The 25,209-nt window shown below is 39.0% G+C and overlaps 2 protein-coding genes across 4 annotated transcripts; one reads left to right on the plus strand and one right to left on the minus strand.

Moving 5' to 3' along the window:
- Positions 1 to 4,524: 4,524 nt before the first annotated feature.
- Positions 4,525 to 5,618, minus strand: Bet5 (blocked early in transport 5). The gene is made up of 3 exons (XM_017622328.1): positions 5,376 to 5,618; positions 5,181 to 5,323; positions 4,525 to 5,111 (listed from the first exon to the last, which is right to left on the minus strand). Exons 1-3 carry the CDS (start codon positions 5,472 to 5,474, stop codon positions 4,916 to 4,918), a joined length of 438 nt encoding a protein of 145 aa, XP_017477817.1. The 5' UTR covers positions 5,475 to 5,618; the 3' UTR covers positions 4,525 to 4,915.
- Positions 5,619 to 6,777: 1,159 nt separating this feature from the next.
- On the plus strand, positions 6,778 to 24,482 carry Epg5 (ectopic P-granules autophagy protein 5). Of its 3 annotated transcripts, none has more exons than XM_017622325.1 (29): positions 6,778 to 6,942; positions 7,007 to 7,947; positions 8,187 to 8,307; positions 8,406 to 8,579; positions 8,658 to 8,969; positions 9,025 to 9,182; positions 9,260 to 9,487; positions 9,550 to 9,773; positions 9,834 to 10,009; positions 10,066 to 10,883; positions 10,940 to 11,083; positions 11,376 to 11,550; positions 11,608 to 11,826; positions 11,889 to 12,064; positions 12,124 to 12,288; positions 16,989 to 17,112; positions 17,179 to 17,474; positions 19,620 to 19,928; positions 19,995 to 20,148; positions 20,216 to 20,419; positions 20,506 to 21,058; positions 21,121 to 21,339; positions 21,408 to 21,580; positions 21,662 to 21,996; positions 22,074 to 22,409; positions 22,476 to 22,850; positions 23,628 to 23,828; positions 23,889 to 23,948; positions 24,008 to 24,482. In XM_017622325.1, exons 1-29 carry the CDS (start codon positions 6,919 to 6,921, stop codon positions 24,255 to 24,257), a joined length of 7,644 nt encoding a protein of 2,547 aa, XP_017477814.1. In that variant the 5' UTR covers positions 6,778 to 6,918; the 3' UTR covers positions 24,258 to 24,482. The 3 variants fall into 3 exon arrangements, with proteins under 3 accessions (XP_017477814.1, XP_017477816.1, XP_017477815.1); XM_017622327.1 differs by having other exon boundaries at positions 9,034 to 9,182; XM_017622326.1 differs by having other exon boundaries at positions 7,010 to 7,947.
- Positions 24,483 to 25,209: the final 727 nt, after the last annotated feature.

A 25,209-nucleotide genomic window follows, 5' to 3' on the forward strand; every position in this document is an offset into this window, starting at 1 on the left:
ATAAGATAGCTTAATGCAAATGTACGTTTATAAAATTATATATGTAAGTGGAATTCGCGCTTCTCTGTATTTGTTGTATCTTGTGGAGCGTCAGATTGTTGCTGTACGCTCATTCAGTTAGAAATATATCAAATACACAGAAGCGCGAATTTCACTATATCGAGCCCTAACCGCCAAAATAACGTAAGCGACAATTTTTCAAAATTTTCTTTTTGATGCAGAAACGCATGTAGATGCTCTAGGAATATTTCTGCATCAAAAAGAAAATTTTGAAAAAAATGTCGCTTACGTTATTTTGGCGGTTAGGGCTCGGTATGCGGTTAACTAAGTCATTTTAAATGAATGGCGATTAGTGTGCGAAATAAAAATGAAGACACTGTGATCATCAACTAATTTGACTACTTATATTGAATAATTTTAACTTTTGCAATAGATGTATGTGTGTATACTGTTAGACGTATTTACGCTTATACAATATGTATAATGTACTTATATCGTTATTCAGTATATTATATTAAATATTATACTTACAAATACAACATACATACATAGATATACATACATATTTAATGCTTAAGAGATAAACACTAAAATTTATTCTATTTTTGTAACGTGTAAACAACATTTCTACTGTAGATATTTATACATATTGCATATATTAGAATATATGTATGTAATTAATAACTTGAAGTACATACATAAACTTACTTATTTAGTTATAAAATTATATGCAGACAAATGTTCGTGGATATTGATTTACTTAGATTTACTTTAATTCATTACATCCCTGTTAATTAGATCCTTGTGTTTGAAATAAAAAATGTTTATTTGGAAGATTTAATAAAAAATTGATAAGCACTTGGAGAACATACATACATAAAATAACTGAAAGAGTTTAACGTAGTTTAATTTACAATTTCAAGTTGGTAAAATATTTGTTCCATATCTTTAGAGGTTGATTTTATTCGATGGTAACCTCCTGATCAGGAGCGAATGACTCAAGGCGGGCCATACGAAGCGAAGAGTTACACCCGGCAAGACGAGCCTCCGTATATCCGAGTGTCATCCGTACCGTGCTTTTGGGATAAATAGCACCACTTCAGTGTGCCTTATAATGGGTGGTTGTGAGAAATCCTGCTCGAGATACTGAGAGATCCATATGTCCCAGNCTTTTGGGATAAATAGCACCACTTCAGTGTGCCTTATAATGGGTGGTTGTAAGAAATCCTGCTCGAGATACTGAGAGATCCATATGTCCCAGCTGATATTGCTTCAGCCACACTCGTGGCATAAGTATTAACCTAGTAAATAACCAAAATCAAAAACCAGTCGGAGCTGTAGAGCTCTGATATACGGCCAACGTTGGCCTTTCGGCCGGCGTCGAAACCGAACCCCTCACTAATGCACTACCGGAAGCACGTAGTCGCTCGTGCTATGTAACAAATGGTGAACACTAGCATGAGCCGGGATGTAAGTGCCGTCAGAACGCTATCTGGCATTTGATTGCCTATCCGGGAAACAGCATATCCAACAACGCAAAGAACCCATTGGCCCACCAAGAAGCAAAACTCGGCTAAGAAAAGAGCCCCGTAGAATAGCTCCACCACAAAGAGCCGATCTCCGAATAAATTGGGCAAACCAGGCGATGGATCAACAAAGACGGGCCAGCTTGTAATATAACTGTGCCTCTCTCTCTTTTATGGAGGAGTTTTCGAGGTCGTGCTTGGTATCCTTCTAGAGGACTATTCAAATGCTGTGTGATCAACGATCAAGAACAAAATAGATAGCGTTATAAAGCCTATTTTCAATGGTTGCATCTTCCACTCGGCATGGTTATTTAAAAGCTGCAGAGACTTTTACTAAGCTTTCCCCGTGGAAGTAGGTTAAGATGAAATTGGTAGAGGATGTAGAAGCACCACGCCGCATTATTCTTGTGGGATTCTTCCCGAAGCTACAGAGATAGCTATGCTAACGCAGATGCACTTCAGGTAAAACTACGGGCGTTTTTATTCGGTTGTGCAGGTCAATTATCAGAAACGTGGTGAACTATGATTTTGGTGTAGTAAATCTGTTCTGTTACGCAAGTCGACACCGAAAACAATGTGACCAACAAGATGTGCTGAACAAATCCCATCAACACGTCGTACCTGTCAGATCACCAAAGCGCGAAATAAGGCCACCACTACTTGTCAGCTCCAAAGCGGCTACTTCCAGATGCAAAATTAAGTCACGGCCGAGCAAATAGTTTGGCTGGCATGTAACAGGGGAAAGAAGCTAGCTGCTGGGCCACAAAGACCGTAGCTAGTAGGGCCTCATCCCACAACCTGCCACAAATCGGGGGATATTAAATTCCTCCAAGTGAGTCTTCACCACACAAAGGCTGCTTCAGATGTTTTTGGTAGAAGGTTAACAAACGAACGCCCAAAAGCGGCATTGTTATTTAGTAATAAACCCAGTTTTCCTCTTTCGCTGTTTATGATGGCGAGTCAAGGTGGTCTGGGCCGTATTCAAACTCCTGGGGTGGCAGAGGCAGTACTTGACTCCGCACCCTCCCTGGGTGAGGAAGAGATGGCCCCGACAGCAGAAGTACAGGCCTTCTTCGTGCACTTCCAGCGAAGTGGCAAACCATGGATCTTCTGATGTGACGCAAATGCTCATAGTACTGTTTGGGAGAGCACCGGCACCGACAATGATGGTATGAGAAAGTTCTTTAACGTAGTTCCATATACTATGTAAGTATTTTAATCCGTGGCAACCAAACAACTTTTGGAAATGCTATTAGGGTCTCAGGTCTCCGAATAGTCCAAATATGGCACTGTCTGTCACAAAACGGCGCATCTCGTGAGAGGTATCAATGTCTGATCACATGTACATAGAGTTTGAGGTTAGTCGCTTTCCTGAACAGGAACAAGTTTTTAGAAATCCCCAAAAAAAAAACAAAATGGGAACCCTTTCACTTTATCATCGAAGAGGATGGAAACAGCCCAAGTAATCCCATCTCGACTTCGAAGGGGCTTGAGGCTGAGCCTGAACAGTTCCACTCAGACATTGGAATAACAGTAGTTGCCACCAAGGAAAGGTAAAATACAAACGTGATGTGCCTTGATGGAGCAGCAGCTGGATTCCAACATTCGCTAACGCTAATTTTAAACGCCAAAAATTCCCAAAAGAATATATGCCTCTCATACTTCCAGATTTGGCTGATTACACATTGTATCTGCTGTCCTTTCTCGTTGTGTGGCCATACTGCATTTCATTTAGAGAATTTTGGAGATGGAAATTTTGCGTTAAGATGCAGAATTCCACTGCATGAAGCTTGAGCAAATGAGATGCCAGCCCGGAAAACTATTCAATAGGGCAAATACTTCGCGTGATTGGAATCTGTATAAACTTGCGCTACCTTCTTATAACAAAGAGTTGCGGATATCCAAAAGAGCTTGCTGTCAAAACCTCTTCGAGGAAATTAACAGCCTCCCACAGGCAGTAGGGCCTTCACAAAAATTGGAATAAGGGATCAGACAATTGGCAGCCTAACGAAATCAGACTCGAATCGCGGCATTCATGGTTCCGTTTACCCGTAGAAAAAAGTAATCCATGACAACTTATTCTGGTCGGCAATAGTATAGGTTTTTCAAATAGAGCAAGATACCTAGATAAGATACCTGGATAAGATATTCGCTTGGAACGCACATTTGGATGCAACCGTTAACAGGTCGATGGCTGCTTTCTTTAATGCTCACGATTTTTTTGGAAAAACTTGGGGATGACGCCACCTTTTCGGCACTAAGGATCCTAATTGTAACCGAATTAAAACCGGAAATACGTAAGGTCAAATGAAGGTGCTCGAAAATTTTATAAATGACCCCATATTGCACATGCGTGACGCAATAGTTCAAGGACTAGTGATTTTTAGGAATTTTAAGGTAGCTATTGCAGACCAAGCATACCCCAAGGCAATAGGTCCACGAACATATCAAAACACCGAGCTTCCACAGTATTCTATGGCCCGGAACCCTTTTGTGGGGTCACCAAGTTATGTAGGTCAAAAAATCCCACAGGTACTGGCGTTAATGTCCAGGGAAAGACAAGTTAAGTGGTTTATCTGTTCATCATAAGAAGCTTCTAAAAACTTTATAAATTTAGGAGGGGAAGACCTTGGAACTGTTGTTGTTGTTATTGTAGCGACTACAACAACCCCGCCCAGATAGGCTGGTATTTCAGTCGTTGTCGTCAAGCTCAACTAACGGGTGACCCAAGAGTTAAGACCTTGGAACTCTTCGCGAGGCATTGCTGTTGTCACTTCAGTAAAACGAAGAAACGCCACGATACATTATTTGTGAATGTGAGGCCCTCGCTGGGCGCACATCTGGGTGCATCCCAAATCGTCAAAATAAAAAGCATCAGTCTCGTTTACTTCCAGACCTCAGTATATTCATAATGTCAAATGTGCGCAACCACGGATGGTAGTTTCGGACTAGGTCGCGCGGTTTAGAAGTAAAATATACCGATGCTTTGTATTTTGACGTTTTGGAATGCAACCTCTCTCTCTCCTATGTAGCTGTTGTTACAGTTAATCTATTCGAAATTTGGAACAAAAATGTCGCGGAAGTGCTAGTCTACATTAAATGCCTTTACGTATAGGGTTAAGGGCCACGCGCAAATCGACCACTATAACGCGGTGCTTATGGTCCAAAGCAGCTCCACCTGTCACTTTAAAACCGTTATTTAATTCAGCTTATTTCTACATAAATAATTTTATTCTAATAAACTTTGTAACTCCTCAATTACGTAAACATATAAACCAAGTGTGTTTTTAATTTTAAACGCATATAAATAACAAAATATTATTTATCCAAAGGCGTTAACTTTTTGCAAGGACTTATTATATAAATGCATGCTTAAGGTGTACTTTAACTCATATATTACGAATTCCATAGAGTGATGACTGCTTTATAAAATCATCTAATTTGGTTTGAAACAGTTCTGATGTTACAGGAGTGCCTGGTGACCAAAGGGGGTCGCGGACAACATACTCGACCCACACTTTGCTATATAGTTGTTTTAAAAGCTCTTTTACATTAAGTGCAGCTGTATCAGTATACAATACAAACCTGAGAAAGTCAAAATATTGTTTATTACTATTGCCCGTAATATAATTAAAACATTAAATAATTACTTACTTAAGACCGGAAGGCGTTTCAAGGTAATGAAGAGCATATCTGTTCGTTTTGTAGTACAGAAAGCCCTCCTTCGGGTCATGCGGCGATATTTTACTAACAAAAGATTTAATTGAAAAAAGCATACCATAAGTTAGTTTTGCTTCCTGAAAAATAAAAAGTTTAAGAAGATATTCAATTTAATGCTATCATATTTACCTCCTCTCTGCTAACACCAGACTTTTTCGTCCGATTCCACTCTGCATAGTACAGCATAGTGCCGAATTTATCAAAAATGTACAAATGATGTATAGTCATGATGTACTTAGTGCAGAATACTTAATTTTGTTGTTATTTAACGTTGTCGGCAAAATGCGCTTGTTTCCAAAATTAATAAATTCTATGTTGTTTACAAATGCTTATAAATGACAAAATGATATTTTAGTAACAGCTGTTTTATCGTCGTTGCCACATGAAATCCAACTGTTCACAGTGTGATACAAAAGCAAGTATCTTTAGTAGGGAATTTACATGAAGCGATTTTTCAGGCAAATTTTAGTTGTAAGCAACAATCGCGTGGTGTAAACTGCCTTCAACTAATCGCCTTCAGAGAATTTGGCTAGCTGCATACTTTCGTTCAACTTTCGATTCAACTAATCGGCCAAAAAAGTTTAATCATGTAAATTTCCTATAATTATGCCGGCGACCTAACTTGGGCCTTACACAGGGCATTCACACCTCTCTCGTTGTCTGTATCACATTGTTGACAAAATGTTAATCTGATTAATGACTAAAAGCTAACGATTCATATAGTATTCCCGATTAACGATTAAACTTATCCATCTTCTAAATTAAAATACATTTTTTAGTCACTTGTGCAAAAAACTGAAATTCAAATTTGCCACATTTTTTTTTTTTGTTTGCGCTGTCCGCATTCGAGGCGAAAATCAAAAATGAGCCGCAGACATAATCGAAACGGAGTCGATTTCCTGTTGCAAACATTTCAAATACGCTCAAAATCGCTGCGGTATCGAAGAACGTATATTTACGTTCTTTTGCCGTAAATTTTCAAAAATGTCCCTTCCTATAGATTTACGTTCTTTGATCTAGCCTGACGGCCTGCCTCCACAAGCAAACGTTTTCGCCTACCAACTGTAATTGTTAGTGCCTGACATAAATTTTATCAAATGCAATATTTGTGCGAGGCATTTTTTATCTTGATAAAAGGATTTGTAAGATGGCAATTTTTGCCGAATTTAATCACTTAAAAAATTAAAAAAAAAGTATGTTATTTTACACCCAAGCACATAATACCAAATATTTTAATAGAAAACCGCTTAATTTTGCTTTTGTTATAAAATATCAATAATGTTGCCGCCGCGAAGTTATCGCGCAAATGAAAATGTAGCTGCCAAAGTACTAAATTCCTGGCAGTATTTATCAAGACAAAAGCTCTGATAATTATTGCTTGCTAAGAACAATTTACGGTCTCCATTGGCAAAACTTTGCCTGATATTTTATCAAGATAAAAGCTTTTGCCTGTGGAGACGGCAAGTAATTTAACGATATTCTTTTACATAATCTGGTAGCTTCATGGACAATGACAATCAGCTGATTGAATTAAGTACGATCGGTGTTTTTATTTATATTTTTTTCGGGGATTTTTGTGAACAATGCAGTTTTTGCGTGTTTTCTATTTGTTCTTTGTGGCGTAGAAAAGTTTTGTAAAGAGTGATAAACTGATAGAGAAAAATCCATAAAAATGGCTACGATGGAGAAACCTAAGGTAGGACCGTATTTTAATTTTGTGTTACTATTCCAAAAATTAATGCAACAAAATGTTTCTACAGAAGACAAAGAAGTCAAAAGTTAAACCCAAACCGGAAATCTCTAAAAGTCTAACTGAAGACGAGGAACGACAAAATGAAACAACTGCAATTGTCGGACAAAACAATTTAGTTACCGATAAAACACTATCTGTGGACTTTGACCAATTTGCAACTACCAGTGCAGGAAATATTGTTAGTCAAGAATGCTACATTGCGTCGGATTATGTCGGAGAACAGAGTGAGGATGCAAAAATTACTCGTGAAGAATCGGACGACCAGCTGTCGCTGGCGGAAGAGCTTACCCAAGAGGGGGCTGATCCAGAGGCTCCGGTAGGTGCACACCCTGAGGTTGCTCAGTTAGAGGCAAATCATGAGGTGGTCGCACACAATGAAGTGGCTGAGGGGAGCACCGCTCAAAAAGTTTCGGCTGGAGACGCCGCACCCACAGTAGAGGAGCCTCCAATTCCAACAGCACCGATTGCAGATGTAAGCACAAGTGTAGCAGTACCTAGTGGCCCGGCAGATGTACTACCAAACCCACAGTATCCAAACCTCTCACCATTGCAGCTTGTCGAAACTAAATCTAAAGTAGTTTATCAAACAAAAAAGACTGCAACCACATCTTCAAAACATTACTTTACCAATAGTCAGTTGGTACCTTTCACATTGGAACAACAAAAACAACTTTATAATTGCGGCGAATTAGATTTTGTTAAACAATTTGAATTAGACTTTCTCATGAACTCACTACTGGAAACATACGAAAATGATCCACTTCACACAGCGCTTCTTGAGTACTACAATCTACAAAGCAAACTATCAATGAATGTGTATGATGTGGAAAAGGCTCGCAAAGCCGTCAATGAGGCGCAAAAACAAATTTGGGGAGAGATTCCTGTTACGAAAACCTTTTCAGCTAAATGTGGTGATAAGGTTTTGGTGAAGGAGAGTGTCACATATAAGTGAGTGAAATTTGCTTCATAGTTACGCGGAAGCAAAAAATTATAAATAAGCAATAGTTTGCTATTCGCGTTTCCCCTTAAACTTACAAATTATATTAGCTTGAATTTGTATTTTAATTATTTCGGGTTAGTTGAAGAGTGCCATATTTTCTTTCAGCAACTTCTGGGAAATATCATTCTTCCGGCAAACTCTAGATATGTATTTATATTTGCTCATTTAAGTGTTTTTGTTTCAATAGCGTTGCTCAAGTAAATGGTAAAAACTTAGAAAACACCTCTGCAGCATTAAAAAATCTGTACGATTTGGTCTGCAATACATACACTACAAATTTAATAACAGCTAAAATCACAAAAGTGAAGGTACGTATATATATATACTATAAAATGGATAAAAGATACCAAAATGTGTTTTCCTTATAAATTGTTAATATCTATTATAAGCTCATTACCTTCTGCAGATAGACCAAATGATCGACGATATAATTTCAACAGAATGTCTGATGAGACTTGCACAAAACGAGAAAATTACTTTGCAAAAAGTGCTCGATTCCGCAGTAATTCCCTACGTTGCGCAGTTAAGGCGCTCTATATCGATTTTGTTTAATTTTATGCGCAAACTAAGTCCAAATAAGGTAGACATAACTGTTTCACGTCTACTATATTGTGAAAGAAACTCTTCTCATAACAACGCATGTATGGATATTTTTTAGGATTTTTCAAATGATTTGAAAATATGGCTGCGCAAAGTAATTGCCCTACATTTGTTAATTGCTACTAAGGAGGACCACTGGTTTCTACTTTTCAACATTCTGCGTTGTCCCATCGGTGTGGGTAATTGGGCAACTGAATTCTTTCAAATTCCCATTGGATCTCAAAGACCAGTTGCAACAGCTATCTGCTCCCATGATAGAGAGATACCGTTGGATCTCAATTCGGAGGAAATGAATCATTGTATTGCCACGCTACAAATACTGCTTTTGCCCGTGACGAAACGTACCGAATATCTAAAAGACTTTGAAAAAGTTAGTTTACATCTGCAAAGAAAACTCGTTATTACAACTAATAACATTTTTTAAGTCTCACAAGGAAATTTCGGATCCTGCGCGTGAAGAACGTTGGATACTCATAGATTCTGATGGTGAAGATAGCCACAATGCAAATGGCGAATGCGTTGGCTTGAAAGAGAGTGATTTAATTGCTTTACTCAACCAAATACCGTTTGAAAAAATCTTTATGTGAGTGTGGTGTTTCCAATACTCAATTACACTTTTTGAAACCTAAGCTAAATCAATTATTTGCATACTTGTTTCAGTTCTGCATTAAAAATTGAGAAATTTCTGAATGACTATATTATTTCTCCGGACCTAATACTAGCAAATGATGTGCTGCGGGTCATCATTTTCTTTTCGCGTTTAATAGAAATTTTCGGCGAAGGTATGTTGACATATAACACGGAGCGTTACAAGCAACTAGCAAAGCGTTTGGGACGTCTTATACGGCATACGCTACAGTACAGCACCGATTATTATGAGCTATTCATGTAATGAACTCGAGAACTGCGTTCAAAAATAAGATAATTTCTAAAATTTTCATCCTCTTTAGGCACAATGAAATTCCAAAAGATGCTAGAACATGTGAGCGCATATCTGTTGAACTGAATGCACTGCTATTCAAGGCTTGCAGGTATATTTATCGCTCCCGCAATTTAGCCACTTGGCAATACTTTTCGTCACTCCCTTTCAATTCCCTCGATGCCGATGTTACGTGGCAAATATTTTACTACCTAAATGTGGGTTTCCCAACAGAGCTGCCGCTAAATCGAACAGGTACTTTTTCAAACCAAAAAACTACGATGAAATTTATTTGTAAAATTGTATACGCTTTAGACTACTGGGAAGTAATTAACACTCCAGACTTCTGGAAGCAATTCAATGTTGCCAATGCGGATTCATCCGCCGAAGACTTATATTATTTGCTTCAGGCCTTCTTCGAAATGGCCAATGAACGGGACCGAGCCCAAGACTGGGACTTGATAAAAACAATATGCCTGCATATTTTCAATGTAAGTCCACCTTTTTCATAATAAAATGTATTTTTACTTTTTTTTTTTTTTTTCAGATCGGTTTCATAAACGCCAACACACGCGAAACTTGTTACAAAACATCCCGCGACATGCTGGTCAATCTAACACTATCCTATGAAGAACTCATCACGTGTCTATTGTTGCAATTGAAAGTTCGTTTCTATGAAATTGAAAATGGAACATATCTGATTAAGTCGTTGCCTTTGGAGAATTGGAAACCTGGCATGGATAGTTTTGAAATTTTGTCAAATTGGCTGCTTCACTTTGACTATACATCGCAGGAAAACACGCTTGCACGCATTGTCATAAGCCATTTGAATTGGGGATTTGATTACGATGGACGCCTCTTTTTGCCGCATAACATACATGTGCGCATGGCTTGTTTGATAACTGAATCGTTAAACAAACATGCTCCGGAAATCATTGGCTTATCTGGCATATCTGAAAGTGTACGTCAAGTGTCCACCCTTATGGACTTATCACAATCGACAAAAGAACAGTTTACCACATGGTGCTGGACGATGGTGTCGCTGCTACGTCTGCACCTGATGGATCAATGCGTTGAGTCCATAAAGCGGACGCTGCGTAATCCAACGGAGTCCCTAATGTTTATACCGGAATTGGAACATATTGAGATGATTTATCAAGGCGTCACAGAAAATAGGCCACTTGCTGTGTATGTAGCCGTACTGGTTAGTCTTCATGGCCATACGATACCTTTAATTTGTCAGCGTGGGTTAGAGTTGATGAAATTGCTTTTGAATGATTACCGGCACGCAGCTGTTATACGTTGTATAGAACTTATTGTTCCACTGTTTCTGGAGACGCCAGAAACTTTAGCTAACTGTGAAAAGTGAGTTAAATTTTGCAAAAACATTGCAAGTCGTAATTGCATTTTTCGTTTGTTAGTTTTCATGCCATATTAAACTCTTTGCTGAGTGCTGATCGCACTTATTTAAAAATGGCGAAAGACATAATATATCCAAACTCAATCGGTCCAGTGCTGGCGCTGCTAGACAACATGATTCACCATCAAATAACGAGTTACACGGAGTAAGTTTTAGATTTACTTTTAAAAATGTATAAAATGTAATGTAGGTGGAAGATTGAGTATGGTGACTTCTCCCCGCTTAAACGGCTGAACGGATTTGAATAAAATTTGCCATTTGTTGTTGCTGTTGTAGCGGCTACTCAACCCCGCCGAGATCGGCTTGTCTCTCAATGTCGTTGTCGTCGGTTGTAGTAGAGTCGAGTATACTTGTGAAGTGACTAAGTTGGGAATTAATAGTCAAAATGCTCTGAAGCAATTTTAGCGTGTATTATTTATTTTCTTACAACTTTGCAGCTACGGCCTTTCTTCGCCTATGAATTTAATAAACGCTTGGCTGAACTTGCTCACGGCTCTGCCCAATTGGCAAAACACAAGCGTAGTTTACCTCTTGGACATGATTCTGCGCATTGCTTATCAGTTCTCGGATGCTCGCTTTCAAGCGGTGGAATTCTTTTACAATTACTTCAAGGTAAGTTACACTTTTGATTGCTGGCGCAACATTTGAAATCAATAATATAATATAAAGGGCTGTGATGAGTGGAAAGGCGCCAGCAAATTGTCTACACTGAAAACACTTTTCGGATCGGCGCAATTACGTGTTCCCACAGTTTCACCGCTTCACAGCTGGCTGGCCCTGGTGCTGCTCGAAATTGAATTCAAAACGCAGGAGGCACATTTTTGGCCGGAGTTTTTGCGCCAATTAGCTATGGCTAATGGTAAAGGTTGTATGGAGGCTGCCCTGAAGGTAACAATTAAATTTAAATATTTATATCGATGCCGATTTTTAATGTGAAGTCTTTGTAACAGAAAACCACAACATTGCTCAAAATTACCAATACATTTCCAGCGCAAATGCTTGTGATTTACAAGTATGCAAATGTTATAGCCAGCATGGACATCAGTCAACCTATATTTCCAATTTTATGTCAGAAGTTCTTTGAACTTTATTTGAGCAGAGTTCCTTTGGAATGCGATGAATACAGGTATTTAATATATATATATATATATGTACTGCTATTTTAAAACGTTTGAACTTTTTCAGCTTTGGCGGCGTATATGGTGTTTCAGACAAATTTTACGATTTCAACGCTCCATTGATGAAAAAGGTTAGCGCCAATCTAAAGGCAGCTGATGCTTTTTACAGTAATGAAGCTACTAAACGAGCAGCTGAGGAAAGTTTAAGCATCTTTTACGGCGACTGTTCAAAGTAAGTCGGAAGTTAAAAATATTTATTAGCTCTTGTCAAATTTGGTTTGGAGACAAACCGGTTTCGGCGTTGTGCCATCTTCAGTGTCATTGTCTCCAAACCAAATTTAACAAGGGATGACGGAAAATCGTTCCACAATACATCATACTCTTACTCTGTCGGAAACACAAACAACAAAAAAAAAAAGAAGTTATTCATTAGCCTTACCAAAAGAAACAACCCAACTGCAAATTTTATCTCACATTTGGAATCTCTACAGAACATTCAACGCAGGTCACGCAATCCCTGAAAAACATTACAAAACAAGAGTACACCCAGTAGGAATACAGAGCTCGAAAGTAACCATTAACCGAAAAACCATTTCGGTTTATCTCAGATGCTTATTTATTGGGCAGCGACATAAAGGTTTCCCTTAGAGAGATATACAGATCCTAGTATTGTTACGATTGACAACTGAAATTTAAATTTAAATTAAAGAAATATATCTGATTCCATTATATTTGCCTAGACGGCTTATTGGTTGCTTGTTTTCGGTTATTAAGTGAGAGAAATAATATTAGTCTTGCATATACATACCTACATTTGTACGTACACGCCAAGGAGATATGTATATATATAGATAGCTGGATAGAATTTGTTGCGGTAACGTTTCTTCACAGAGAGCAACCATAAAAGCATTGTTAAAAATGTTAATGTTAATCGCTGACCGCTGCTGTATTTGTTTCCATGCGAACATTTGAATTGGTTAAGTGTTATCATCGAGCTCTGAAGAAAAGCAATGGGGATAGTTATCTAGACTACTACAGTCCAATTTAAAATAATTTTGCAAATTTATTATTATTATTATTATTATTATATATTTTTATTATTATTATTATTTATTACACAGGTCCACAAAAAAATCGATGAAAGGTTCCTTTGACCAAACCTAGTCTGCTATATGTTTTTGGGGTCGCCGAACACGAATAGCTCCATCACGTCTGGATTTTTTTCTAACCTCAAAAAACCCTAATTCCCACCGTCCGCGCAAGAATCCCGCACATTGTACAGCAATTCTGCATATCTTCAGATGCAGAAGCGCCCTGCTAGAGAATAGACATCCGTCTTCTCGTTTGCAGCGGAGTACGAATTTCACGTATCTCGCAAGTGAAGAATGTATGGTGCACGTTATTTTCGGCGTTTTCACAGTAGATATTCTCATGGCAGGTGAGAAACTGCGTCAAGTAGAAATCGACTCCTCCGTGCGGCCGTTTCAGACATGTCTGAAGGTCAGCTATCAGGATGTGCGTCCATCGACTTTTGGTGCTCGCGTTCCAGGTTTGTTGCCACGATTGTTGCTCGCGTACCCTTGCCGCGGCAGCTTCTCGGCCTATCTCGGCACTGAGACTGTAGATCTCTTTTTGCTCCTGAGCAAGTAGCTCAATTGGCATTACGCCAGAAATAACTAAAACCGCTTTCGCGGACATTGTACGATATGCAGAAGCAATGCGTAGTGCCCCTCTGCATTGGGCGAAAGAAATTTGAGTCCGGTAACTTTTGACTTTCAATGCATCGGCCCATATTGGCCCGTACAGGAGCACCGACTGGACTGCTATCATCAAAAGTTTCCTCCGGCATGGTTTCGGGCCGCCCACATACGCCATCAGCCAGCTTAGAGCCACCGTGCTCTGCGCAGCTGTTTCACAGACTCTATGAATGTGTTCCCAGAATGTGAGTTTCTTGTCTAGCCTCACCCCTAGGTATTTTGTATCCCTACAAGTTGTCACGAGCTGAGGTCCGACCATCATGTTAATTATTGTTGGGATCCATTTCTGGGTGAGCAGTACATTGTCTGTTTTGGCCGTTGCCAATTGCAGACCGTGGTCGCGCCATCCATCCACGAACGCTACGTATGACCGTCTGCGAAAGCGACAAGGAAGGCGCTCTCCGGCATTTCCGTGCGGAGCACATTGTCGTACGTGGTGTTCCCGATGTCTGGGCCAAGTACAGACCCCTATGCCGCTCCGCAAGTTATACGTCTCTTTCTCTGACCTTGCGTTGTGTCGTACAACAGCCAACGGTTTCTGAGGAAGTCTAGCAAGTATGTTGGAACCTTGAATGACCGTTCCAAAGCTTCCAACATGTCGTCCCATCTTGTCGAGTTGAAGGCGTTCTTGACGTTCAGTGTGACTAACAGCACTATTGGGCGTGCCTGATGACAGGCTTCTTCTGCTTTATGTACCGCCTCGACTACATCCACATTTCTCGTATAGTTGAGTGCCGCTTCCTGAAAGCCATGACGTCGTGGTAAAAGGCCTCCCGTGTTTCTATGGCTGACGTCAAGCGTGTTTTGAGCAGACTCTCCATCATCTTGCCTGATGTGTCTAGCATGCAGAATGGCCGGAATAATAAGGAGAATTTGGCTACCCATTTACCTTTGGGTATAAGCACCAGCCTCGCCTTCTTCCAGGAGATCAGGGCTTGCTTTCGCTGCTAACCTGATTGCCTCTGCTGGTATGCCATCGGGACCTGGAGACTTGCCGGCTTTCATGCTTCGCAGGGCTAACTTCAGCTCGTCTGCCGGAAACAGTGTTACCTCGGTGAAAAATAGGGTATATGTATTCTTAATTCGGACCTCGTCCATCGCTAGCGATGGCGTATGGAATTTATTCATGACTATTTTGTGCTCTTCTGTATCTGGATCCCAAGTGCTTTCTCAGCGCTTTTCTAAGCTGCTGCTGTGGTCAACGAGTTGTGAGGCTGCGCATTGTATGGCAGGCCCTTTGCAGCTCTGCAATTAGGTTATTCCACCAGTATACCTGCTTTTTACCTGACCATGATCTCGAGTATCCAAAAGCCGGCCTTCAATATGTAGGGGTCGTTCCGGTGTTGAAGATGGTCAGGCCAATGCGGGCTGCAAGGACCAGTCTTCCCCTTCTGTTTGTGTGGGGCATACCCCTTTCCACGCCTGTTGCGCTGAAGTCTGCAGCAACAATTATGTTGCCGGTTATACCACGCAACTCACCTTCAAGGCCCTCGAGTTTTTCCCTGACGACAAGCACTGTGCCGTTTGGCGACAGGTAGCAACTCACCAGAGCGATTTGCGCCATTTTCACCCAGACGTAGCAACGTCGACCTCGCTGCTCGCTGCGCGTTGGTTGGGGTTAGCAATCCATGTCGCGGTCTAGCCTGATACCAGGTGTTCTTTGTTCTGCAGGGTTCACTGATGATGACAACGTCTGGTCTTTGTTCAAGAACCAATCCCAGTGGGAAAATGTAATGTATAGTAATCGAAAAAATAATCAGTAAAACAACCCTTTTCACATTCGAAAATGCATTTTTTACCCAGGGCGATGTCCTAAGAAAAGTGGGGCATTCAATTTTGCATCACCTAATATCGAAATACGAATGTGTTATAATATGAAATTTTTGATTACATTATAATGCTGATTACATAGTTAGCACTAATATTATCGTGAACGCATAAGAAATACATCATATTATTTATCACGCATGTAATGCGTTACTACTTTTCCGTCTGGGATTGCCTCATTTTGCCTTTTATGACTTTAATCATGCCAAGGCTATATGACACTGTTGCGGACATTTCCATATGAACTGCTTCTGTCTGGGCCCTTGCCTTCCGCCTTTTTGTGGCCACATCCCAGACATCGAAAACATCTTTGGAAATCCGCGCGCTATCGGACACGGCAGATAATCCAACTTACTCGCAACTTCCCCTTTTCAATACGAGTCCGACTCGGCAGTTCGTTGATTTCCACCACGGCCATTCCTTTTTCTCACCAGTTTACAACAAGGAGCAAGACGCAAAATTGCCCATTCATCTTTTCTCCTAATTCCCCGCGTATACCTTTCTCCATCTCTGGGACCGTGGTTGGGCAGTCCATGCCTAGAATTTATAGACGTAATCGTCTGCTGAGAACATGAACTTCCCCAAGCTGGCTGATGACAGTGTACACATTTTCCTTAAATGCGGATTTGTTGCCACAGCGCTCCATCTCGATAAGCATGTCGTCTTCGCGGGTTTTCCGTACAGATCGAACCTGGACACAGGTTCATATCTCGTCTCTTGTCGCTTTGGTCTTGGACTGCTTATTGGTTATTCGCAGCTAACCTACCGAAGTAGGTTCACGATTCGACCTGTATGACCCCGGTAAGAACCTGAGCTTAGATCTTACCATTATTAGCATTATTTTATTATTTATATTGAACAGAGCTAAGCGTTAGAAGGTGGGGTCCAAAAGACTCGGCCGTTACTGTTTATGAGCAATAGGCTCACTTGAGCCGTACAAATTCTCCAGTGTGTGATGGTTTATGGTCAGTTTTCCTCTGGAAGTGGCTGGACCTTCTGGCCCTATGCTAACCGGAGAAGTATCAGAGGTTTAGCAAAAGTCAGCCATATATTTAACTAAACACTTTAGGGGAGCATATTTCGGGTCTCAGGCCGTAAAGGCGTACAGGCTTATAATGGTTGGACCAAAAAACAAAAACGTTTACAAATTTAGCCCAGATAACTCCAGTCCTTACAGTAGCGGAGCTATGGCCATAGTCTAAACACATACGCCCTCTGTTACCGCTGAAACTGATAGGTTTCATCAGTACTTTATGGATACCTGAGGTCTTGTGTTGGTTTCTGAATGGCTAGGTCATAGTGCCCATCATATATTATAATAAATGAAGCACTAATTTTATTAACTCAGGATAATGAAGTCGTACGATCTATGGCTCCATGAAACTGGCATAAATCAGCATACGAAAGATGACTGCAATTTTCCACCACAATACAATAATGAAAAGCTACGGGAAATATTAAATGGCAATACTGTAAGTATTTTACTAGCTAATGTTACCTACAATTGAGTGCGATGTGCAAATAATATTTTTTTATAGTCACATTGGACAGAATTTATCTATTTGCCGGATATACGCAAAACACAGAAACATCAAGCGCAACAGTGGGCACGAAAATGTCATCGCACTAAATCGATCAAACACCTGCGTTCACCATTGCCACCCAAGGCGCATATTGAGCCAGTGGAACGCATTAAACAGCATTTATCCTCGTACGATAAAGGGCAAGAAGCACCTGCATTTATGAAGCCAGTGATCAACATTCCAAATGAGATTACAAACTCAACATTTATGGATCTCAAAGCGAAAATAAAAACGCTCAACAGCATGGCAAAGTAGGTACAAATACGCAGAGATCAATTTGAATTAAAAATGGTCAGTCATAAAATTCATATAATTATAGTCATAATGACAGCTCAGACTTTGCTCAGGTATCATTTTTTGTGGAGTTTCAGTCTCGTTTTCTAGATATATAGATCCAATGTTGCGAGGCTGCTAGTAACGTTTGCGAATTATGAAATTTAAAACATGCCTATATTCGCGAAAAATTGGGAAATTGAATTATGTTCTATTTTTTGCGTCACATATGTATGTATATATGGACAAGGAAGAGCGCACTAACGTCGAGATCGCGAGCGAGATAATGGTGGTGGCCTAGCATTCATCACGCACCACACCATGCAGTATCGTCTCATTGAAGTAGACTTCGACCGCAGGAATACCATCCTAGAAGATCAGGGTATTGCTATCCAGTCAGGCGATGTCGAGCTCGAAATATTTATCGTTTATATACCCCCGTCATCAGCTACCCGGCAGGATATCACCCTGAAATAGGTGTGCTCCTCAGAGGTGTAGTCGGCAACTTTAATGCGCACCACGATCTTTGGCATTCAAGCCTGTCAAATGATCGTAGGCGAACACACTTGGCTGTGCAGATACACGATTCGACATTCTGCACAATGAACGCCGATGCTCCCCACACCAACCGACGTTCACTTAGGTGAACGTAAGTTTCGCAGGGTTGTCACTGCTGCTGCAGCTCGCTTCGTACCCGTCTGAGGCGGGTGAGAGAGAACTATTCTAGTAGCGTTGGATCTGTCAAAGGCGTTTGATATCGTCAGTCACTCCACTCTACTAGAAGACATAGAGGCCGCCTCTCTTCCACAGAGACTCAAACGGTGGTCGGCGAATTATCTGCGTGGTCGACACTTGTCAGTAATGTTTAGAGACAAATCGAGAAAACCTAGAAAAATTAAACAGGAGGTTCCACACGGTGGTGTCCTTTCCCCATTACTGTTTAACTACTATATTTCCAAGCTCTCTCAGCCACCAAAGGCCTTTGTCGCATTACGTTCTAGTTATGCCGTATGTATTGAAGTTTTACGGCTTACGGAACGAATTTTATTTTATTTTTCACTAACTTCACGAAGGTGGTTATCAATTTGTCGAAATATTTTGTTTTTTTTTATGTATGTACACTGCCGGAACAAAGTATTGGCACAGCAAATTTTTCACAATAATGCATAATTTTCATTCTAATATTTTTCCGCTAATTTCGTATAAACATATGGTTCCTTCTGCAACAAAAAACATAAAAATATAATTCCTTTTAATTTTCAACTTTTTAATCAGATTCTTTAGAATTTTTTTGGGTATGCAGATTTGTATTGTAGCCCGATCAATTTTATAACAATAAAATGCAAGTTTTAAGGAGCTAGGAATTACCATTGATTTTGTGCAATTTTTTTCACGCAATCTCATCCATACAAACAATTTTTTTCGAAAATACTTTATATGGAAAAAGTGCAAAACACCTTCAACAAAAAAAAATTTCAAAAACCAACGCGATTTTTGACTAATTCCGAACTTTATTTTTTTACTAGAATTTAATGGGCTGCAAAACTGCATACTCAAAAAAATTCTAAAAAATCTGATTAAAAAGTTGAAAATTTTGATGTAAATTTGCTGAGTTTTCGCGAGTTTTGCACAAAGTTTAGGAATTATATTTTTGTGTTTCTTGTTGTAGAATGAACCATATTTTTATACAAAATAGGCGGAAAAATATTAGAATAAAAAATTGTTGCCGCATAAATTTGGATCACGTTTGCCGATTTCTATATATTTTTTTTTTAAGGAAAGGTGGTACATCAGACGTGGTTCCATACTAATTTGGTTTAGATCCGATCATTGGACATTGGATCATGAAGAAATTAACGGTATTCTTAAATTTTTATATTACTTAAAAATTACTTGTTTACTGGTGATTAGAAAAGTATATTACATCATGCCACCAGCTTTAGCTCGCCACTGATTGCACAGGGGATATATGAAAAATTCTCTTTTCTTCAATTTTTTTCGAAAGACCATTTTCCGGATATTCCACATTAAAGTCCGATAACTCAAATTGGTTTCAACTGCTCGAAAAATACCAGGAATGCCTCAAACTCAATTATACGAATATAAAAATCGATTTCTTTCAGCAAATTTCATTATGAGACTAGTGAACTAAGTGCACTGAATCGAAACTATTTGGATAAAATTTTGAATTTGTACAAAATGGTGCCTTACGATCAAATAAAAATCAAAAGTTGCGATTCCCTACTTTTCAAACGGCAATGCAGTAGTCCAGCAACTATCGTCACAAGACTGGAACAAATACGCGTTGACAGTGCAATTGAAGCTAAGATAAATAAATATATGGGCCGCCATGACGAGATTATAGACGGAATGCTCAAATTGAATGTAGAAGAATTTGCGCGTTGTGTGGAGCAATTGAGCGGTATTATGCGGTAATATGAAGTGATGTTGAGTTTTATTAAATATTCATGTACATATATGTATGTCTCTTACTCTAGCATCCTAATTGCATCCAATACTACGCAGAGCACCACTGTTGTCACCAACACAGGCACAAATTTCTTCTATGCCGTTGTGGAAAATCTTACCGATGTCACAATCAAATTCCAGCCAACCAACGATTTATATAGCCAGCTACTGTATGAACTAAATGTAAGCAGTGGATTTTGCTTAGAAACCGATGTTGCCTGTTTGTAATACTTTGGCTTTGGAATTTCAGATTTTCGTACATGCGAATCAAGCTAAGGAAGGTCTCAATATATTGGAACTAGCCCTCAGGCGTGCTGATCTAATAAAGGAGCTGGCAGCAGCATTTGTGCCCTACCGCACGCCGCCACAAAGCTTTCTGAAAATGTATAAATTTCTGGTCGAATCATACTTGAAACGCTGTGATACAAAAATCCTTTTTGTTTTATTATCGAAAGTAAGTATCAATGGTTTTTTTTTTTATCTGCGTATAGGTATATCCTCTTTTTTACACTTTTTGAACCCATTAACTGTTTTTATTAGTTTGACCTGGTAACTTGGCTTGAAAACTTTCAACCAAAACTTAACGACATTAATGAGCTGTTGAAACTGGTACTACAAGGACTGGAATGTTGGTCTCAACCCGACTCTAGCCTCCTCCAAGACCAGTTTCGGCGCCATTTGGTGCACGTATTCGATCATGACTTTCCGCAGCATTACGGTGAAGTCTTGCAAATGGTTTTAGATCGAATTTCAGAGCAGAAATTAATGCCGATTGTGCTGCTGGATTTGCTAAATTCACTACTTGCGCGCTTCAAGTGCAAAACCTTGTCAATAAATACCAAAACCGAGGAAGTTGTTGAAGTTGCAATTGACTTCGCCCGCCGGCAAAACCTTTTCAACTTAAAAGGAGCTACAGATACTGTACTGCTCTTTGCGCGTCACTTTCAAAAAGAGAGACTGCATCATGGCCTGCACGGCTTATATCCGAAACATAAGGACTACTGCAATCCACTGGCAATGTGGTTTTCATGCATGGGCCATGTTGTGGTGGTTACCGCCATTTGTACTTTCCAAGATTTGCTGGCAGATCAGAGTGAGTTTGCAGAAGCAGATAAAACAACAAAAAAAACTCGATACTAATTGTGTTGTTTACAGTAAGCGAAGTAGTCTTCGGCTCAGTTATTGAACTTTTTGCGCCGTGGCTAATACCGTACTCTGAAGAGGCTTTACAGCAAACCACATCGAATTGGATACGGCAACTGACAGTGAAAGACAAACTATTGTCGCCATGGAGTGAGCAATATGCCCCTAAAAGCAAAATAATGATAAGGTCGTTAATAGACATTTTGAATTTTGTGCTAGAGAATCTGCCAAGTAAGCAAATTGTAATAAATAAAAAAGATCATTCGAGCACAAAAATAGGAAATTTTCTAACGTTACAGTTTCCCATGTGGTTCTTACACACATATTTGGCTGGTACGTACATCATTTTGCGATACCGAAAATCGACTTTCACGTTTATATGAATATACACGAGGGTATGGGTGCATTGCCCTGGGAGAGATTTAAACCACAACCTGCGCAAATAGATTTATTTCATGACAAACTGCAAAAGGTAAGCATAAATGTTTACTGTTTACCATATATGATGATGTTGACGTTAACGTATATCTAATTTTTCATCATCCATATCCAGTTCGTGCCTTCCGCCCATGCTATGCTGGGACACATTTTCATACGTATTAGCTGGATTGTCTGGTTTGAGGAGACACTACCAACTATTCCGAGCAATACCCAAGCGCAGGTTATTTCTCGACTCTTTACGATCTTTGTGAAAATTTCTTTTGAACCGAATATCCACATAAATATAAACACTAGTAGAATACTAGAAGATGCCATTAAATATCCGTGGTATATGGTTAGTTACGCTGAGTTGGAAAGTCTTTTCAACTGGCTTGTGAACACAGTAGATTACGCCATCATACTACAAATACCATCAGAAACAAACTACACTGATAGGGCAGTATTGGAGTAAGTTATGTGCGGGTGCATTTTCACTTCATCATCATTATTTCTAACTTTTTCAATTATATTTTTTATCACTCCAGTTTGCTTCGCCTTAGCTGCGCCATGATGCCAGAAAAAACCACATCTTGGGAAGCCTCTATGCAGCCCATTAATTATGCAACAGCAAAGCGAATTCTCTATACACGCAATTACATTCGTTTGTTATGCCTCGCTGCCACGAAGAACCACAAGCTAATGAGCACAAAAGAAGGTATCAATGCATTCAATTCTGCTTTCACACAACTGCTGAACACAATAGAAAAGTCCATTCGCGCGACTAAAGGCATAAAAACCGTCGAAGAACAGAAGCGTGAAGCCTTAAATCTAATGGTGGAGATATTAGTGCCTATGCAAACGCAGAGAGTGGAGACTTCCAAGTAAGCGCAAAGTATTGTCAATTAATAAAAGATTGAGCTGAAACAAACTTTCTCTCTTTATTTTAGCAACTTGGTAGACACGATTATCCAATGGCAGGCGCAATGCGATGCTGGTAACTTCTTAATCTGCAGTACATTTAACGCTGTTGGTCATTTGAAGACCTTCATTAGCGGTATTTATCCTCTTTTGGAATCCACTATTGCCCATTATTTCCGCACAACAGCAGAATCAAAAGATTGGCACACACCTACTTGGAGTGAACTCTGGCAGATACTGCAAACTTCCCTAGCGAAAATGGACTTGATGCCTGTTATACATGGCCCCTATTTCTTCATCTTACATATTTTTTTCATTTATAAAATTGATCAGACTACCAACTCTGGTGATAAAATCACTTTCCTGCAAGATGTGTGCCAATTGCTAGAAGGCTTGAAAACCAAGTGAGTGTACCATAACTTTAGTTTCTCTATTAAAACCAGAGCATGGACATAAAAATTACCACGAGGGTTATAACTCATTGTATAATAAATGTAGATTTACGAGTTTAAACATAAGCTTTTATTATTTTAAGCAGGAAATACCGATTATGTTTGTGGCATAGGTAATACAGTAAAATGTAATTCCACGTGATCTTTGGTAATTTTCGAGATTCTTCATTTCCTCGGTATCTTTTTATGACCGTTCAGGAGTTTTCAGCTAATTTTAGTGTTATACTTGGGGAATAGTGTTTCGAGGACTTCCCGGTGAAGTATCTTTATAAACGAGTAAAATAAAATAGAAAAAGAAAAATATGATTATGAAGAATATGAATGAATAAAAATTAATGGCGTTTTCGTTTCTACCGAAAAATGTTACCCTCTCAGCACAAACACTTAAGGACCGGGCAATGAAAAGGCAAATTTTTTTTTGTAGAAACGAAATCTCCATAACCAATTGCTTTTTTTTAATTTCAGGCCTTTTACTCTATTCAAATAAATTTAAGCAACCGTCTTAAATTTTAAGAAAACGCGATTGATTTTTTTTATTCATACGGTCCGTTGTTTTTTTTCAGAAATTAGTAAAGATTTGCTTTCTATTTTCAAAAATTAGTATTCCTTGTTCAAGATAATAAGAATCAAAAACTAACTAAAATTTGTTTTTTTTTATAAAATTCATGCTCGATATATCCTCTGATTGAAACAAACTGTATGCATTATTTCAAACTCGTTAATTTTCAGTCCCTACACCGAACCACGGTCAGCACTGGTATGGGGCGCGGTTATTTCGCGCGGCTGTCAGCTACTTTGCGAGACTCAAAATGCGAAAAAGGTGCTATTGATGTTTGCCTCCTACATGTGCTTGACGTCGACGCAAACTGAGGGATGGGGTGATACGTTAATGGGAGCGATTGGTTTAAGGACCGATGTTGTGACGAATAAGTATGCAGCTATGATTTTTATATAAGCAAATGATTTGAGCTAAGTAAATTTGTTTTGTAGGCGAAAAGCACTGGCACGTTGTTTAGCATGCGTGTTGTACTCCTTATTTCCACACACGAGGTACGAACAAATCAAAAGAAAAAAAGGTTGAAATTCAATTAACATATTTGTTTATACAGCTCCGCTGGGCCATATCCCAACGACGAATTTGAGCTTTCGCTATATGAACTAACGGTGTTATTAGCTAATAAAAAATTCGCAGATATCAAGCCTCAAATAGTTATGGCTATTGGTGTAATCAAAGATGAAAGCACTCCCGTTTTACGTGAAGTACCACAGTTAGTTTGGCGGCTCATCGGTATATTTTATAACGATGACTTTCTTGCAACTGTTGCTGAACTATGGAACATCGACTCTAGGTTTACATAGACATTTTTTCATGTGAATATTTAATCTTTTTTTATAAAGGTACATGTGTAGAAACTGGCTGATGCACCAATGGTTTTATGTACATATACATATTTTGCATATACATACATTAAGCAATATCTACTTATATTTTTTTCAATTTCATTACAACATAATAATTATATTTTAAGTAATAATAAAGGTTATATTTTACAGATATCAATAAAAGAATAAACTAAAAGTATCAGAAAACACATCTTTGAAATGGGAAAAGTTACCAGCCGTCGTGATGGTTATACGTGTTTTGCGCGCCTTCTAATTCGATATCGAATTTTATACTCTAAAGTCTTTATTTCGCTAAGTAAACAGAAAGCTAAAGAATAGTGTCAAAGATCATAGACTTCAAAGAAGCTCGTTCCGTTCCTTTACCTGACGATTTTTTCACAGCACAAAACATCAGAGAGACATCGTGTACAATTGAACTCAGCATGAAGATTTTATGAGTACACAAATCATATAATCATAGATGTTGTTAAATTCCATCATAGCCGATGATAAATGATATTATACTTAAATTATTTCACGAATACAATTTTGTGGCGAATGCTTTGATTAATTGAAATTCAAAATTATCAAAATACGTTATAACAACAGCCTTCGCATTATAGTAAATTTATAAATTGTATAGAGGCCATTGACCATTTTTTCAAAGAAATAAATTACATCGTAGATGGGGTTCTTATTGGTTCGCTGGCTATCGAAGATCGAAAGTGAAATTCGTATTGTGAGCAAAAACATAGCAAGGTATAACCGTTCTCTCAATTTGTCGGCCATGATTTTTTTTTGAAGTTTGCCAACATTTTAAAATCATATAAAAGTGAAAATAAAAAATTGAAATTGTTCGTGCTTGAGATTGAAAATGAAAATGTGTGTGTGAGTTTGTGAGTAAATTTAAAAATTAAATTGTTTGGAA

Source organism: Rhagoletis zephyria, unplaced genomic scaffold (genome assembly GCF_001687245.7).
Source record: "Rhagoletis zephyria isolate East Lansing unplaced genomic scaffold, Rhagoletis_zephyria_1.1 Rzeph_scaffold_02756, whole genome shotgun sequence".
NCBI lineage: Eukaryota > Metazoa > Arthropoda > Insecta > Diptera > Tephritidae > Rhagoletis > Rhagoletis zephyria.